Source organism: Oncorhynchus kisutch, linkage group LG27 (assembly GCF_002021735.2).
Source record: "Oncorhynchus kisutch isolate 150728-3 linkage group LG27, Okis_V2, whole genome shotgun sequence".
Classification (NCBI taxonomy): Eukaryota; Metazoa; Chordata; class Actinopteri; order Salmoniformes; family Salmonidae; genus Oncorhynchus; species Oncorhynchus kisutch.
Genome location: NC_034200.2, coordinates 17,292,759 through 17,308,339, shown reverse-complemented (window position 1 = coordinate 17,308,339; position 15,581 = coordinate 17,292,759). Strand labels below are relative to the sequence as shown.

At 40.5% G+C, this 15,581-nt stretch overlaps 1 protein-coding gene across 3 annotated transcripts; it reads right to left on the bottom strand.

Annotated features, from left to right (window-relative positions):
- Positions 1-437: 437 nt before the first annotated feature.
- LOC109872047 (desmocollin-2) lies at positions 438-15,349 on the bottom strand. 3 transcript variants are annotated; one of them, XM_020463132.2, is made up of 16 exons: positions 15,238-15,349; positions 10,158-10,248; positions 9,757-9,956; positions 9,525-9,629; positions 8,505-8,660; positions 8,208-8,352; positions 7,854-8,008; positions 7,593-7,727; positions 7,256-7,441; positions 6,788-7,035; positions 6,325-6,467; positions 4,941-5,165; positions 4,394-4,615; positions 4,050-4,165; positions 3,576-3,923; positions 438-3,266 (listed from the first exon to the last, which is right to left on the bottom strand). In XM_020463132.2, exons 1-16 carry the CDS (start codon positions 15,241-15,243, stop codon positions 3,066-3,068), a joined length of 2,682 nt encoding a protein of 893 aa, XP_020318721.1. In that variant the 5' UTR covers positions 15,244-15,349; the 3' UTR covers positions 438-3,065. The 3 variants fall into 3 exon arrangements, with proteins under 3 accessions (XP_020318721.1, XP_020318720.1, XP_031662354.1); XM_020463131.2 differs by having other exon boundaries at positions 14,951-15,249; XM_031806494.1 differs by lacking the exon at positions 15,238-15,349 and having other exon boundaries at positions 9,757-9,988.
- Between the last annotated feature and the right edge of the window lie 232 nt (positions 15,350-15,581).

Sequence of the window (15,581 nt, the reverse complement as noted above, 5' to 3'; positions counted from 1 at the left end):
TTATACTAGTGAGCAAACATTTCATAACTGCAGGTGTTCAAAACACACTCCAGATGGAAGTATGCAACCATTCAGTTTGTTTACCAAGTCATAGTAGTAGAAGAAAATTCATTACTTCAAAATGTAGATGGCCTCAATGGCGCTGCCCGTTCCCTCACAGATGCCACAATAGGACAGATACAGTGTGTCATCTAAGTCTATGGTTCAAGGGTGAATAAAGTGTCCTTAGTTACAGTACCTTGCGATGTTAGTTATTGTGCAAGGCTATATGTACTGTACTGAACAATGAACCACACCCTCTTATGCCTAGATAAGCCTGGTGAATGGTTGAGTAACAATATTTCAAAGCTAGGCCACTCTCTCTCTCTCACTCACATCCTCACTCTCTCTCTCTATACTTAAAATGAAGTATTTACAGTAAAACAGCATGACCAAAGTGAATAACACAACAAGTGTATTTTATATTATTTACTTTAAAAAACATATTAGCAAAATTTGACACTTACGAAATAGGCAATACGATTAATTTACAAAATGGGTCAGTTTGGTAATTGAATTCCAAATTAATAATATGAACATATGACAATGCTGATGAATCCATAGAATTAGGAATTAGAATACTAGAATGGAAATGAACCTTCTAAAAATTGGCCAAAGGTCAGCCATGTTGGTCAGGGAGTATGCCAGTGCTCTGATAAGATAGTGTAAAACAATGAATGTGGAGAATTTATCTGCACTGTATGTGTGTTAGCTAGCTAGCCAAACAGTTTTAGATGAATGATTCTAAATTAACTACCAATATGCCAACATTCCATTCAAACAATGTGGTCAATTCACAGCCATACACTGGTTCAAATCAGTTGATGATAGGACATAGACAAGTTGTAAATGCAACAAGTACTGAAATTGTATCATATATTAGCACTCACTGCTTTCCAATAAAACTACATCTGAGACATTTAGGGGCTATTTACACATAACATTTGTATAAAACCCATATACATTGTATTTATAATTATATGACAATATTTGAGGTTGACTATAATTACATTACACAATTTCTGATACATCACATGCCTCACTTTTATTTTTCTGCATAAGTAAAATCAGGAAATAGATAATCTATGCCTCTACTGCCATTCATTCCAATTAGACTAGTTATGGATTTCTCCCTGACCAAGACAGCTGACACTTTCGCCCCATTATGGAACAAATTTTGAGGGTTTATGACATAGCACCTCTAGTAATGTCATAGGGGGCGGCAGGTAGCCTAGTAGTTAGAATGTTGGGTCAGCAACCGAGCTGACAAGGTAAAAATAGGTAATTCTGCCCCTGAGAAAGTTAACCCACTGTCCCTGTGCGCTGTGGATGTTGATAAAGGAAGCCTCCCACACCTCTCTGACACATTTCAGTTGAATTCATTCAGTTGTACAACTGACTAGGTATCTCCCTTTCTATGGATCAATCAATAGAACAACATGTCGCTATGAATACTCACAGGCTGTCTGTCTGGTTCAAACCCCCCCCTGTTCACACACTCAGCCTCATGCTGAGTGTGTGAACTGACTCACTGTCAGACACTGTCTCATCAACCCCATGGGCCGTATCAGCACCTGTCTCTTCAGAACCTTCTATTCTAAAAATAATCACCCAGAACCTTCTATTCTAAACAGAAGCAGGCAGAACATTATATTCTAAAAAGTAGCACCCAGAACCTTTTATTTTAAACAGAAGCACCTATAACCTTCTGTTCTAGTCTAAACACAAGACTCTCTGCAGCCAATCAATCATAGGAATCGAATGGATTAAAGGGACGATCGTAGTGTGACCAATTAAACATAGAAGCCCCAATGCAGTCTAATCAACACTCATATAGAATAGTGTGTAATGTTTGTACCCCATCCACCTAAATTCATAAGTTATTTTAAAAATCAAATAATCTCGTCAAATATTCATGTATTCTTCAACGCACCTGTTTTTAGAGTCACATGAACAAACATTTGATTCTACGATACTAAACTTCATGTGGCTTTACCATAATATACACAAATAAAATAACATGACCAATGCCCCCCCCCAAAAAAATCTTGATCGCTAAAAATAATTTCTAGTTCAGGATTTAAATGAACACTCAGTGGTGCAAAATTACTCCAGTGTTGGTGTTAATAACCAGATTTGAATGTGATTAAAACACTTAAAAACATAGCCATCATTATCATATTTCCCAGCATGCTCTATTACAGTTTGATTTTTATTATTGTTTGTTTCAATATCTGTGTGTTTGCATGTACTGTACATTGACTGATCAAAGAATATTATGCTACACAAAGATAAATAACATAATTTTTTCTAAACTAATTCAATCTGTTAGTTAGATTTATTGCAATGGTTGTTTCAGTTTAGATGGTTTAGGTAGGCTCATCTATCAAATTTTCCAAACTCTGACAGTCATTCTGAATGCAGGCTACGGGTGATCAAAAATGTAAACTCTTGGATATCCACACTCTGGCTAGATTCCAATAGGAATGACATCACCTTGCAAGCCAGCATAATGTGAATGCACACCTGATGTGGCCTGTAAACTATGAGTTTTGGGCCACTGTTAATAATTTTATTTGGTGAAAGCCACAGGACTGAAAATGAATGAATGCAATGACCATGTCTTTGTCACTAACAACTCTACAATTCACTCGAAAAGGTAAGGCACACTGGGAAATATGCAAATATGGCTTTACACCATACCCCAAATACGAGTTACCTTAACACTACAGGTATTCATTAAAATGTTAATATCACTGAAAAAAGTGTGGACCCGTATAGACTCTGAAAAAGTGTTACATTTAACAATCGCAGAGTTGATTCAACACTGGGGAATTTGCTGTACAAGTAAATACATAGTACTTTCCAGTGCAAAATGTCAAACTAACAAACAGTTAGAGCAATTCAGTGTGTTTACTCTGAATGATAGCATAGCAACCCTCTTAACAGATTCCTAAAATTCATGGTATTATCAGAAAAAGAGTACACTTACAGTAATAAAACATATTGCATTATATTCTCTTTGTTCATTTCTTGTTGTTACAGACCTCAGCTAATGTCTTGAACTTTGGCCCCAATGTGTTTAGGAAGTCCAGGTCTTCCTGGTTTCCTTGGTCACTGCAGCAGCCCACCGAGCCGGCTGGAGACCCCACCCCCTCAAAGCCGTACGTGCGGATGATGTCATCGGCATATCGCCCCTCCTCCCTCGTCCCTAGGTAAGCCAACTTCTGCAAAGACCAGGTAGACAATGTAAGAGATGACGTGAAGAAAGGAGAATGCATTTTGTTATTAGTCCATAGAGAGCAGGGACTAGTCCGATGGTAGGTAAAATATTACATCTTTGCATAGGATATTACTGACAGGTATTACACTGAGAACAGACCAACATTTCACCAACCAGACAAGATATATGAAAGCTAACACAGGATTTAGCAAGTAAGAAAGCATTTCAGATGGGAATAGTCTAGGCTTTTACCAATAGGAAGAACGATTTACATTATTTGAGCTGTTTCTCAAGTTCTCTACAACCACTTTACCTGTTGTAAAAACAGCCCGTTCGTTTGCCAAGTGTGCCAGGCTGCAGAGTCGTTGAATTTCATGAAACGTGTGTTGTCAAAAGTCATGTTTCCACCGCCATATTGACCTCCACCACATTGTCCACTGCCATATTGTCCAACGTATTGGCTGCTTTCGCATTGGCCTGAGAAGCCGGTCTCCTTATCGGTCACTACGACACCGCCGGACTCCTGTAGCAGATTCTGTTGAGCGCCCAGGCCTCCTCCAATCATACCAGAGTTCTTAGCTCTCACCCACCTCACATCAATCATGGATCCCTTCACTGATGAGTCGATCCCAGATGCAGGAACGATGATGAGATTTGAATCCTGAGCCATATTTCAGAGAAAGAAAAAAAACATCCAAAAACAAATGAGGATATAACAGTGAAATTAGCTAAGATTCCATGAACATGAGAAATGTGTTTTGTAATGCTGTCATTATGACAGACTTACCACTGCATCCCCTGGGGCCTCAATGTTAGACTTCAGGAGGATACCGCCACTGTCTCCCATATCTTCCAGCTCCATTTTCTCATTCTTTGTAACACAGATGAATGCAAAGAAGATACCTGCAATAAAGAACAAAAAAGAAAAGTAGCTCAATCAAAATGTATGGTCCGAAAGTGGTCACAGGTTCGTCTGACGAACAAGAAGCACAAGCCATTTGCTAAGGAACAAAGTTATACTAGCTGTCATCAGCTGCTTAAGACTTCACCTAATGTCTAACGCCTCTGACACCAACCTGTCAGGCCTACATAAATAAGATGAATGAACATAATAAAACATTAGAGACTCACAGAGAAGAAGTAGCAGGCACAGCGCCAGCAGCATGGCCAGGATGGCCCACACCCCCAGCGACGTGGAGTTCTGGTAGGCCAAACACGCTCCGTTTCTGCAGCGGCAGATCCGGACCGTTACCGTCTGGGTCTTTCCAAATCCCTGTAGGTCCTTGACCATCAAGGGGACAGTATACAGACCATTAGGGAGCTCCTTGGTGTGCTCCAACATCCCTGCAGTGTCTGAGGAGGAAATACACTGTTGTAAAGAACAGGAGTTTGGGCACTAGTTTTCCTGGTGAGATTACATTGTAAGGACAAAAACTCCTGGCTCTAAACAATACTCATTGTCAGTTAGGTGCTGTGTAAGGTGGCTCTGGTGATGTTGCATTCTAGAGTATTTTGGCTCTAACGTTGTATTGAAGAATGTATGAGACTGACTACTCACTATAAGATGTGCATTTTCCGTTTAGATTTAAATAATTGCTTCACTTTTTAAATCACATATGCAAGATATCAATTTATATAGAGATGGAACGGAGTCCGGAGGTAGGAATCATTTTCATACCGTTAAGTCGCTTCACAGCCCATCTCCCATCATGCTCCTCTCCCAGTTTGAAGCTGAAGGGGGCGGCGAATGGAGCTCGGTCTTTGTCCTCTGCTACCACCAGCACAGAGCCCATCTCTCCCCCATCCTTCTCACACACCACCAGGTCTTTAGAGGGGATGACTGGGACGTGGTCGTTCACATCCTCCACTTGAATAATCACTGTCCCTGTACCGGTCTTGAGACCTAAAAATAGAGTAAGAAACACGATAACATATCAATGAACAATTCTTGCTGTTTTTTTTGTGGTTTTATTGTGAGAGCTATTGGGGATCCTAATAAAATACCAAGTCACACCAGGTGTTATAGAGTGACTGCTATACTCCTCATCTTGTCACTTAAACAACAGACTTATTGTTCCAATTCATCCCAAAGGTGTTCGATGGGGTTTAGGTCAGGGCTCTGTGCAGACCAGTCAAGTTCTTCCACGCCGATCTCGACAAACCATTTCTGTATGGACCGCTGTGTGCACGGGGGCATTGCCATGCTGAAAAAGCAAAGGGCCTTCCCCAAACTATTTCACAAAATCATCTAGAATGTCATTGTATGCTGTAGCCTTAAGATTTCCCTTCACTGGAACTAAGGGGCCTAGCCTGAACCATGGAAAACAACCCCAGACCATTATTCCTCCTACACCGAACTTTAATAGTTGGCTATATGCATTGGGGCCGGTAGCATTCTCCTGGCATCCGCCAAACCCAGATTTATCAGTCGGACTGCCAGATGGGGCAGCGTGATTCATCAATCCAGAAAAACTGGTTTCCACTGCTCCAGAGTCCAATGGCAGCGAGCTTTACACCACTCCAGCCAACTCTTGGCATTGTGCCTGGTGATCTTAGGCTTGTGTGCAGCTGCTCAGCCATGGAGACCCATATCCTGAAGCTCCCGACCAACAGTTATTGTACTGACGTTGCTTCCAAAGGCAGTTTGGAACACAGTAGTGAGTGTTGCAACCGAGGACAGACGATTGTTAAGTGCTAGGCTCTTTAGCACTCGGTGGTCCCGCTTGTGTTTGCCATTGTTGCTCCTAGATATTTCCACTTCAAAATAACAGCACTTACAGTTGACAGAAGAAGCTCTAGCAGGGCAGAAATTTGATGAACTGACTTGTTGGAAAGGTGGCATCCTATGACAATACCACCTTGAAAGTCACTGAGCTCTTTAGTAAGGCCACTACACTTCCAATGTTTGTCTATGGAGATTGCATGGCGGTGTGCTCAATGTTATACACCGGTCAGCAACAACTGTGGCTGAAATAGCCAAATCCACCATTTTGAAGGGGTTTCCACATACTTTTGTATATATTGTGTATTTAACTAAGACTCTGTAAACAATATCTACTTACTGGCATCAACAGCTTTCATAGTGACGTTGTACACGCCATTCGTTACAAAGTGGGACTCCCTGTCGATATTATTGGCGATCTTCAGCTGCCCGGTGCTTTCATCTACCTTGATCCATGAAGCAGGGTCTGAGACCTTGTAATACCTGAGAGGGAACAGAGAGAGAAGGAACTTTTACAGCATTCTCTTGTGTAACGGTACAATTCTGTTGGAGTGAGAAAAAAACATGTCATTCCTCTATCTTCTTTTGAAACACAATCTGACCTTACTTGTTATAACATCATATTATTGTTATTATTATGATTATTATCAACATGGTCACACAATAGGCCAGTACTACCCTGGTTCCAGATCTGTTTGTGCAGTCTTGCCATCTCCTGTAATTATAGCAAGACAGTACAAACAGATCTGGGACCTGGCAGGGTCAATTATTGGTGAGATCAATAAGGTAAACTAGAGTCTTACTTGATGCCAGCGCTGCTCTTGGTCTCTGGGTCTGTGGCTATGTAGGTCCCAATCAGGGTGTCGTTAGGAGTGTTCTCCTTGACTGTGAAGAGTACGGTGGGGGCGGTGAACTCTGGTCCCTCGTCCTCGTCCACTACAGAGACGTCTACAGGGATGGACATCCACTGGGCCTTGGTCCCACTCAGCTCAGCCTGGTTACGGGCCAACACCTCCAGCTTTAGGTTCTTGGTCTTCTCGTAGTCTAGAGGCTGGAGACACAGCAAGGACATAGTGTTATTTTACTGTATTATCATCCGTCAATGACAATGCGCAAAGAAGTCTTTTGGCTCAATATTTTGACTGTCTTTATGTTATGGGATAGTTCACCAAATGTATAGATTAGCCTCATTTTATAAATAACTAGCAAGACATCTATGGAAAGTCATGATCAAATAAAAAATTTGAGGTTCATTGTGAGTACCAGCTCACCTTTATTAGGTAAATTAGTCCTTCATTCGTTTTGGGGTCTCTTTCGATCCTGAAGTTCCCATTTTCGTTCCCCTTTTGGATGACAAACTCAGTGTTCCAGTTTGGTGTCTTCACCAAGTCCTTATCTTCAATGGGGATTCTGAGGATGAGTCCCTCTCCTTGGTTCTCTTTAACTTTTACATCGTACTGCAAAAGGAAGTAACATATAGTTATTTGGCCAAAACAAACAGAGTATTCATAAAACAAACTGGGACATCCATGCCTTTTTTGTTACATTGCAGAATAAACTGCAATACACAAACTCCACTACTGTAAAAAGTTGTCAAAGAAAACATACAGATGTCTTTGTGAATGTGGGAGGGTTGTCGTTGATATCACCCAACACAATGGTGGCTGTGGCTGTGTTGAATAGACCATTCAGAGCTCCATTCATGTCTCTGATTTCAACTGTCACCAAATAATTATCATTCACCTGAAAAACAAATACAAACATACATTTAGATCAATAATTTAAGCAATGATAGCCGTGATCAACAACGTGGAACCCTGGAAAACTGTAAGTGAGATATTTTTTTAAAGGTACAGCGATGGGACTGACCTCTCTGTCGAGGGTGTCAGTTTTGGTGCTGATGACTCCCGTCTCTGGGTTAATGTAGAACAGGTTAGTCCCAGAGAGGAGGGAGTACCTGATCTTAGTGTGGTCTGTACCACGCTCGTCTATGTCTGTGGCATTCACCATCCCCACCATCGTCCCTGCAATAGAACGTATCACAACACACCGGCTATTAGTTCACATCCACAAGTTCCCGTTACAAAGGTCAATGTCTGGATGTGTGCACAAATTGCTCAGAAAATGGACTAACTTGTGAAACGTATGTCACTTTTTCCATGTACTGTATTGCAGAGGCTACGGGCACTCTGGTATTTCTTATTTCAGCTGTGTGTTTCTCACCTGCTTTGCTTTGCTCCAGCACAGTAAACTGCAGTAGGCCAGTGAAAGTTGGTGCATTGTCGTTCACATCGTCTACATTCACTGTGATGGGTAATGGTAGATCTGTCTCCTGGTTGGTGTATCTGTCAAACACTCTGGCTTGAAACTGGAGGAAGATGGACTCAGTTTAGAAATGGCTTACACTGTTTGTGTTGTCTGTGCTACGGTATCAAGAGTACAATTGTCATGTTAACATCACAGATAAAGAATCAATCAATTATTCAAGCAAGCAATCAATAATTGTTGTTTACTACTCACTACAAACTGAGGAGTTCTCTCGCGGTCGACAACTTTGTTGACCCTCAACATCCCAGTCTCCATCACCACACTGAACACACCCACAGGATCCTCTGTCACTCCAGGCCCACTGATGGTGTAGTACACACTGCGAGTGGCCGACGAATCAGATGCAATCTGGACCAGGAAACAATCAAGTATTATTTGCGGTCAAGCTTCAACAAGCAGTGGGATAATAACATCACCCTGGTTCAAGGCCGTGCAGACCTTTCATGGGGCAGGTGCTCAAAATGACCATTTTAACATATTTGAGCATAAGCCTATTTATTTGTGCAGCAACACTCTCACTCATTATCACAAATTGTGAACTTGACAATGACTTGCGGGCAGTGGGTTACGAACAACAATGACAAAAAAATGAATACAAAATTATACCACCACCCAAAAGGGCACTTTAGTGACTAGAAGGACAAAGGGGCATGTGCTCTGCTCAGGTAGAGCCCTATCTGTGCGCGTGCCTGCTCAGGTTAAGAAATTGCACAATTTAGAATGTGAAGCATTGAGCTATGCATAACAGAAATACTCATAAGCCTTACAGGTAATAGGCCTAAAGCACAATACTTTTCGACTACTGTTAGAAAAAGTTATTTTGTGTTAATATGTATTCGCCTAGGCAGGTTACAACAGATCCAATTACAGTGCACACCCTGCCCAGTAGTTAGAAAGGAAGGGGAAGGGTTAAAAAGGAGAAAAAACAACTAAGTAAATGCTCCAACTGATCCCTCTGTTTGTGTCTGGGTGTGTGAACCCCCAGGTGAGGGCGTGGACCATACAGGTACAGAATGTGCATTAGCACCAAGTGAGAACGAATGAGAAATAGAGTGGAACATGGGGGTGGGAGAAAGGCAAGGACATGTAGAGGATAAATTGGAGTTTGTTACATGACACAAAATATGTACATGGCTTAGGTTTAATATCAATATTCAAACACAAAATGTGCTGAAATGTGATGCAAGTTGTGACTTATTTTAAGGACATTACCAGATCAATGTCCTTTGGAAATGGCAGAACGTCGTTTTCTATGATGTTGAAGGGCAGAGGACTCCAACGTCTTTTGGAGCGCTTTAGTAGGCCATCTTTCAATACCTGAAAAAGCAGAAAAAAGACCACACAAAGTCACAAGTCAACAATGTGATATAGATAATTTCACAAAAACAATACTTATTTGAAAAATGAGACTTTGTACTATAAGCCCATGCAGAATCCACCTTACCTTTCTAGAGTTCTGGGCAAGGTAAACATTAATTTCTCTCTTCTGACCATTGGGGTCCTGAAACTGCACTGAGAATGTTCTGCCATTGGCTGGTACCATGGTGATGGCGACTGTTACTATAGTGCCATCATGTCGTACTGTGAAGTCGGGGTCACTAGTTGTAAAGTGCAATGTGATGGTGTCACATTGGTCCACATCAACTGAACGACGAGAGAGAAAGAAACGTTGTCAACTATACAAGGACAAAAAAAAACAAACATGGATCATCCACAACACAATAACTTGATTATGATTAACGATGTTAACTGGTTATAAACAGTTCATGACTATATTGATTGTTTCATTCAGTATTAAGTACATTCAAAGTTAGACAGGATGGAAACATTTGTGAATGGCAGGACCTTTTGCAATAACATGTCCAACTTGTACTGTCTGCGGTACTGTTGCTCGTATGGAGGCAGGGGTGAAGCAGGAGTCCACACATGAGAGGGTCTGGAATTGCATGAGAGAGATATAATGTTCATACATTCTAACAGGTGGCATATCATACAAAAGCTGTGTTACAAATATGGTACTGCATTCATGGATATTCTGTCTTGTCAGTTCTTTGTACTAGATGAACCAAAAGAATATACATTTAAATGTGTACATGGACGTTTTCAAGGAGTGCATAGGCTGCACAGGTACAGTGCCTTCAAAAAGTGTTGACACCCTTTAACTTGTTCAACATTTGGTTGTGTTACAGCATGGATTTAATATTGACTCAATGGAGATGTTGTGTCACTGGCCTATACACAATACTCCATAATGTCAAAGTGGAACTATGTTTTTCAAAATGTTTACAAATTAATTAATTAAATTAAAAGCTAAGATATCTTGAGTCAATAACTATTAAACTTCATTGTTATGGCAAGCCTAAATTAGTTCAGGAGTAAAAATGTGCTTATCAAGTCACATAATAAGTTGCATGGACTCACTGTGTGCAATAATAGTGTTTAACATTATTTTCGAATGACTACCTCATCTCTGTACCCCACACATACAGATAATTGTAAGGTCTCTCAGTCGAGCAGTGAATTTCAAACACAGATTCAACCACAGAGACCTGGGTGGTTTTCCAATGCCTCGCAAAGAAGTGCACCTATTGGTAGATGGGTATAAAAAAAAGCAGATACTAAATATCCCGTAGAGCATGGTAAAGTTATTAATTACACTTTGGATGGTGTATCAATACACCCAGTCACTACAAAGATACCGGCGTCCTGCCGAACTTAGTTGACGGAGAGGAAGGAAACCGCTCAGGGATTTCACCATGAGGCCAATTGTGTCTTTAAAACAGTTACAGAGTTTAATGGATGTAATAGGAGAAAACTGAGGACCGACCAACAACATCATACTGTAGTTGCTCAACAATACTAACCTAAACGACACAGTCAAAAGAAGGAAGCCTGTACAGAATTTTTTTTTCTCCAAAAGATGCATCCTGTTTGCAATAAGGCAATAAAGTAAAACTGCAAAAAAATGTGGCAAAGAAATGAACTTTGCCTTGAATACAAAGCATTATGTTTGGAGCAAATCCAACACAACATCACTGAGTACCACTTAATATTTTTCACACATGGTGGTGGCTTTATCATGTTATGAGTATGCTTGTCATTGGCAAGGACTAGGGAGTTTTTTTGATACAAATGAACTGAATAGAGCTAAGCCCCGGTCAAAATCTTAGAGGATAACCTGGTTCAGTCTGCTTTCCAACAGACACTAGAAGACAAATTCACCTTCAGCAGGACAATAACCTAACATCACGGCCAAATATACACTGGAATTGCTTATCAAGACGACAGTGAATGTTCCTAAGTGGCATAGCTACAGATTTGAGTGAAATCGGCTTGAAAATCTATGGCAAGACTTGAGAATGTCTGTCTAGTGTAAGGGACATTTTTGTTAAACCTTGCTGATGCTTGTGTACTAGAAGATCTTTCCAGAAGCTTAGTTGCTTAGGCATTAAGGTTGAGATTGCTAAAGAAATTAGATCATATAAGATAGAAGATATGTACGTTCATTAGTATAGGCCTGTTTTAACTTGTCTTGTGAGTGTGTAGCATAGAAACCTAACTAGGAAATTAGGTCCCTATGATCTGGGCACACAGTCAGGAGCTGACTGGGACAACCTATGGCTTCCTGTTAGTCAGAAGGGAATGATCTGGTTCCTTTTCAGTATATTAAAACAGAGCAAAGCGTTGTATCCTGCACACCAGTCATAGAGCCTGTTGCTGGGCGACAGGTTCATGCTTGTGAATGTGTGTGTGTGTGTGTAAGTGAAACCATACATCATCCGGGCAGACAGTAAAAGGCTCTTGCTGGCTACTTTATGAGGAACTATGTCTGGAGTGATTTCCTGTTGCTTTGACACCTATTGTCCTCACTAGAAGATTAGAATAACCAGCAGTTGCTCCAGAACGAGATGACAAAATTAGAGTTAGTCTGTAACTTTAACTTCAGTTTCGTCCTGTTCTCCACACACGTACACATAACAAGATCATGTGTTTTGTACACTCTTGCGTAAGACGGTGGGCCTATATAAGGTTTCTGTACTCCTTGTTTCATTTGAGCTCTCGGCCTTCCACCTCAGAGTGTAGGGTTGACCAGCTACATTATTGCAAATCTTATCAAATAAAGGTTGATTGTTTGAAGAAATGACAAGTATCTCCTTATTGATTAAAGTTTCGACGACACTAGCAATGAGCAACATGACAGTGCTTGAATATATTTTTTTTTAAAGAATAATGGGCAGAAATTGTACAATCCAGGTGTGCAAAGCTCTTAGAGACTTACCCAGAAAGACTCACAGCTGTAATCACTACCAAAGGTGATTCTAATATGTATTGACTCAGGAATGTGAATACTACATTTCTAAAAACATGTTTTCACATTGACATTATGGGGTATTGTGTGTAAATGGGTGAGAAAAATAAATATATGTAATCATTTTTGATTTCAGGCTGTAACACAACAAAATGTGGAATAAGTCATGGGGTATGAATACCTCCTGAAGGAACTGTTGATGTATCAACAAGCTGCACCTTGCCAGTGATCTTTTTAGCTGAATGTTAGAAGTAGGGGTGCTGAGAGTTCTGCAGCACCCCCTGAAAAATCTTAATAAAAAAAAACAATAAACGGAAACAGGCCTATATACACTATATATACAAACGCATGTGGATCAATTCCATATTAATGCCCATGATTTTGGAATGAGATGTTCAACGAGTGTATATATACAGTACCAGTCAAAAGTTTGGACACACTGATTCATTCAAGGGTTTTTCTTTATTTTTACTATTTTCTACATTGTGGAATAATAGTGAAGACATCAGAACTATGAAATAACACATATGGAATCATGTAGTAACCAAAAAAAGTTTTGAACAAATCAAAATATATTTTAAATTTGATCTTCTTCAAAGTAGCCACCCTTTGCCTTGATGACAGCTTTGCACACACGTGGCATTCTCTCAACCAGCTTCACCTGGAATGCTTTTCCAACAGTCTTGAAGGAGTTCCCACAAATGAGCACTTGTTGGCTGATTTTCCTTCACTCTGCTGTCCAACTCATCCCAAACCATCTCAATTGGGATGAGGTTGTGTGATTGTGGAGGCCAGGTCAACTGATGCAGCACTCCATCACTCTCCTTCTTGGTCAAATAGCCCGTACACAGCTTAAAGGTGTGTTGGGTCATTGTCCTGTTGAAAAACAAATGATAGTCCCACTAAGCTAAAACCAGATGAGATGGCGTATCGCTGCAGAATGCTGTGGTAGCCATGATGGTTAAGTGTGATTTGAATTCTAAATAAATCACTGACAGCGTCACCAGCAAAGCACCCCTACACCATCAAACCTCCTCCTCCATGCTTCACGGTGGGAACCACACATGCAAAGATCATCCGTTCACCTACTCTGCGTCTCACAAAGACACAGTGGTTGGGACCAAAAATCTCAAATTTGGACTCATCAGAACAAAGGACAGATTTCCAACGGTCTAATGTCCATTGCTCATGTTTCTTGGCCCAAGCAAGTCTCTTCTTCTCATTTGTGTCCTTCAGTAGAGGTTTCTTTGCAGCAATTCGACCATGAAGGCCTGATTAACGCAGTCTCCTCTGAACAGTTGATGTTAAGATGTGTCTGTAACTTGAACTCTGTGAAGCATTTATTTGGGCTGCAATTTCTGAGGCTGGTAACTCTAATGAATGTATCTTCTGCAGCAGAGGTAACTTGGGGTCTTCCTTTCCTGTGGCGGTCCTCATGAGAGCCACATCATAGTGCTTGATGGTTTTTGTGACTGCACTTGAAGAAACTTTCAAAGTTATTGAAATGTTCAGTATTGACTGACCTTCATGTCTTAAAAGTAATGGACTGTCATTTCTCTTTGATTATTTTAGCTGTTCTTTCCATAATATGGACTTGTTTTTTTACCAAATAGGGCTTTCTTCTGTATAAAACCCCTACTTTGTCACAACACATTTGATTGGCTAAAATGCATTAAAAGCATTAAGGAAAGAAATTCCAAGGCACACCTGTTAATTGAAACGCATTCCAGGTGACTACCTCGTGAAGCTGGTTGAGAGAATGCCAAAAGTGTGTAAAGCTGTCATCAAGGCAAAGGGTGGCCACTTTCAAGAATCTCAAATCTAATATATTTAGATTTGTTTAACACTTTTTTGGTTACTACATGTTTCCATATCCATTATTTCATAGTTTTGATGTCTTCACTATTATTCTACAATGTAAACCTTGAATGAGTAGGTGTGTCCAAACTTTTGACTGGTACTGTATATATATTTATTTATATATTCATTTTTTCCTCACAAAAGTAGAGCACTGGGCCTTTACTAGTCCTGTATTAGTGGACCAATGCCATCTGTAACATGGGAACATGTATACATTTAAAAAAATAAAAAATAAATCACAAACGTACTACACTGGGTTTAGTAGTCCTGTATTAACTGACCTATTAACTCCCCCCCCCCCCCCCCCCAAAAAAAAAACATATTCCCAGGCTATGCAACACGGTTAAGTCAAAGTTTGGCAACAAAGTTTGCAAATTCAATTACATTAATAGAAACTTGAGCAGGTGATATATCAAAATCAAATTTGAAAAATACAGAAACACTAATTTAATAGAATTGACTTACTTACCAAAAAGATGCATAAATGTACAGGTAAATTCGGTGCCATTTTTGTTGTCGCAATTCGAAACACTGTATCCGACTAGACACGATTAAACACGCAATAACAATAACTCAAAGTTGTTCTGTCAAGTGGCGGGATTGAGATGGTGGATATTCTTTACGTCAATCAATTACAGTACCCTCATTTTGTCCTTATGGCGACTGGCATTGCCGGTAGCGGAATGACGATTTCGTTTGTTCTAATATGACCGTAGAAATGAAGGCATGCTCCCACGCCCGCGATTACTCACTAACCTGCATGTCGATGACGCATTCGTAGTCTAGGGATGAGATACTCCCCCTCTAGCAATCGTCTGTAGGAATTGGATGGAAGTCATGCCCAGCCTTCCTGTGGGGAAAACAACCTGTTGGCTCACAGCAAAAACTTCACCCTTTTCAAACGCAATTGTCTTGTCTGTTTGTTTTAGTCAATTACATCTAAGAAAACGGCAACATGTCTAAAGGACAACATTGCCTGCTCCCTAGCGTTCTCACTACTTAGAAAAACCCTCAGGCCCCTTTTCATGACGGTTGCTGGCAGCCAGGTGAGTGAGTTCGTGCTAGCTGCCGACCGGAACATTAAGCTAGCCAAGACCAAC

Excerpts from the sequence above, each read along its gene's own strand:
- LOC109872047 (XM_020463131.2), bottom strand. The coding sequence starts at position 14,989 with ATGGCACCGAATTTACCTGTACATTTATGCATCTTTTTG. Across the intron at positions 7,728-7,853 it reads CTGACACCCTCGACAGAGAG|GTGAATGATAATTATTTGGT; the intron begins GTCAGTCCCATC and ends TTTGTTTTTCAG. Across the intron at positions 3,924-4,049 it reads AGGCCCCAGGGGATGCAGTG|GATTCAAATCTCATCATCGT; the intron begins GTAAGTCTGTCA and ends AATATGGCTCAG.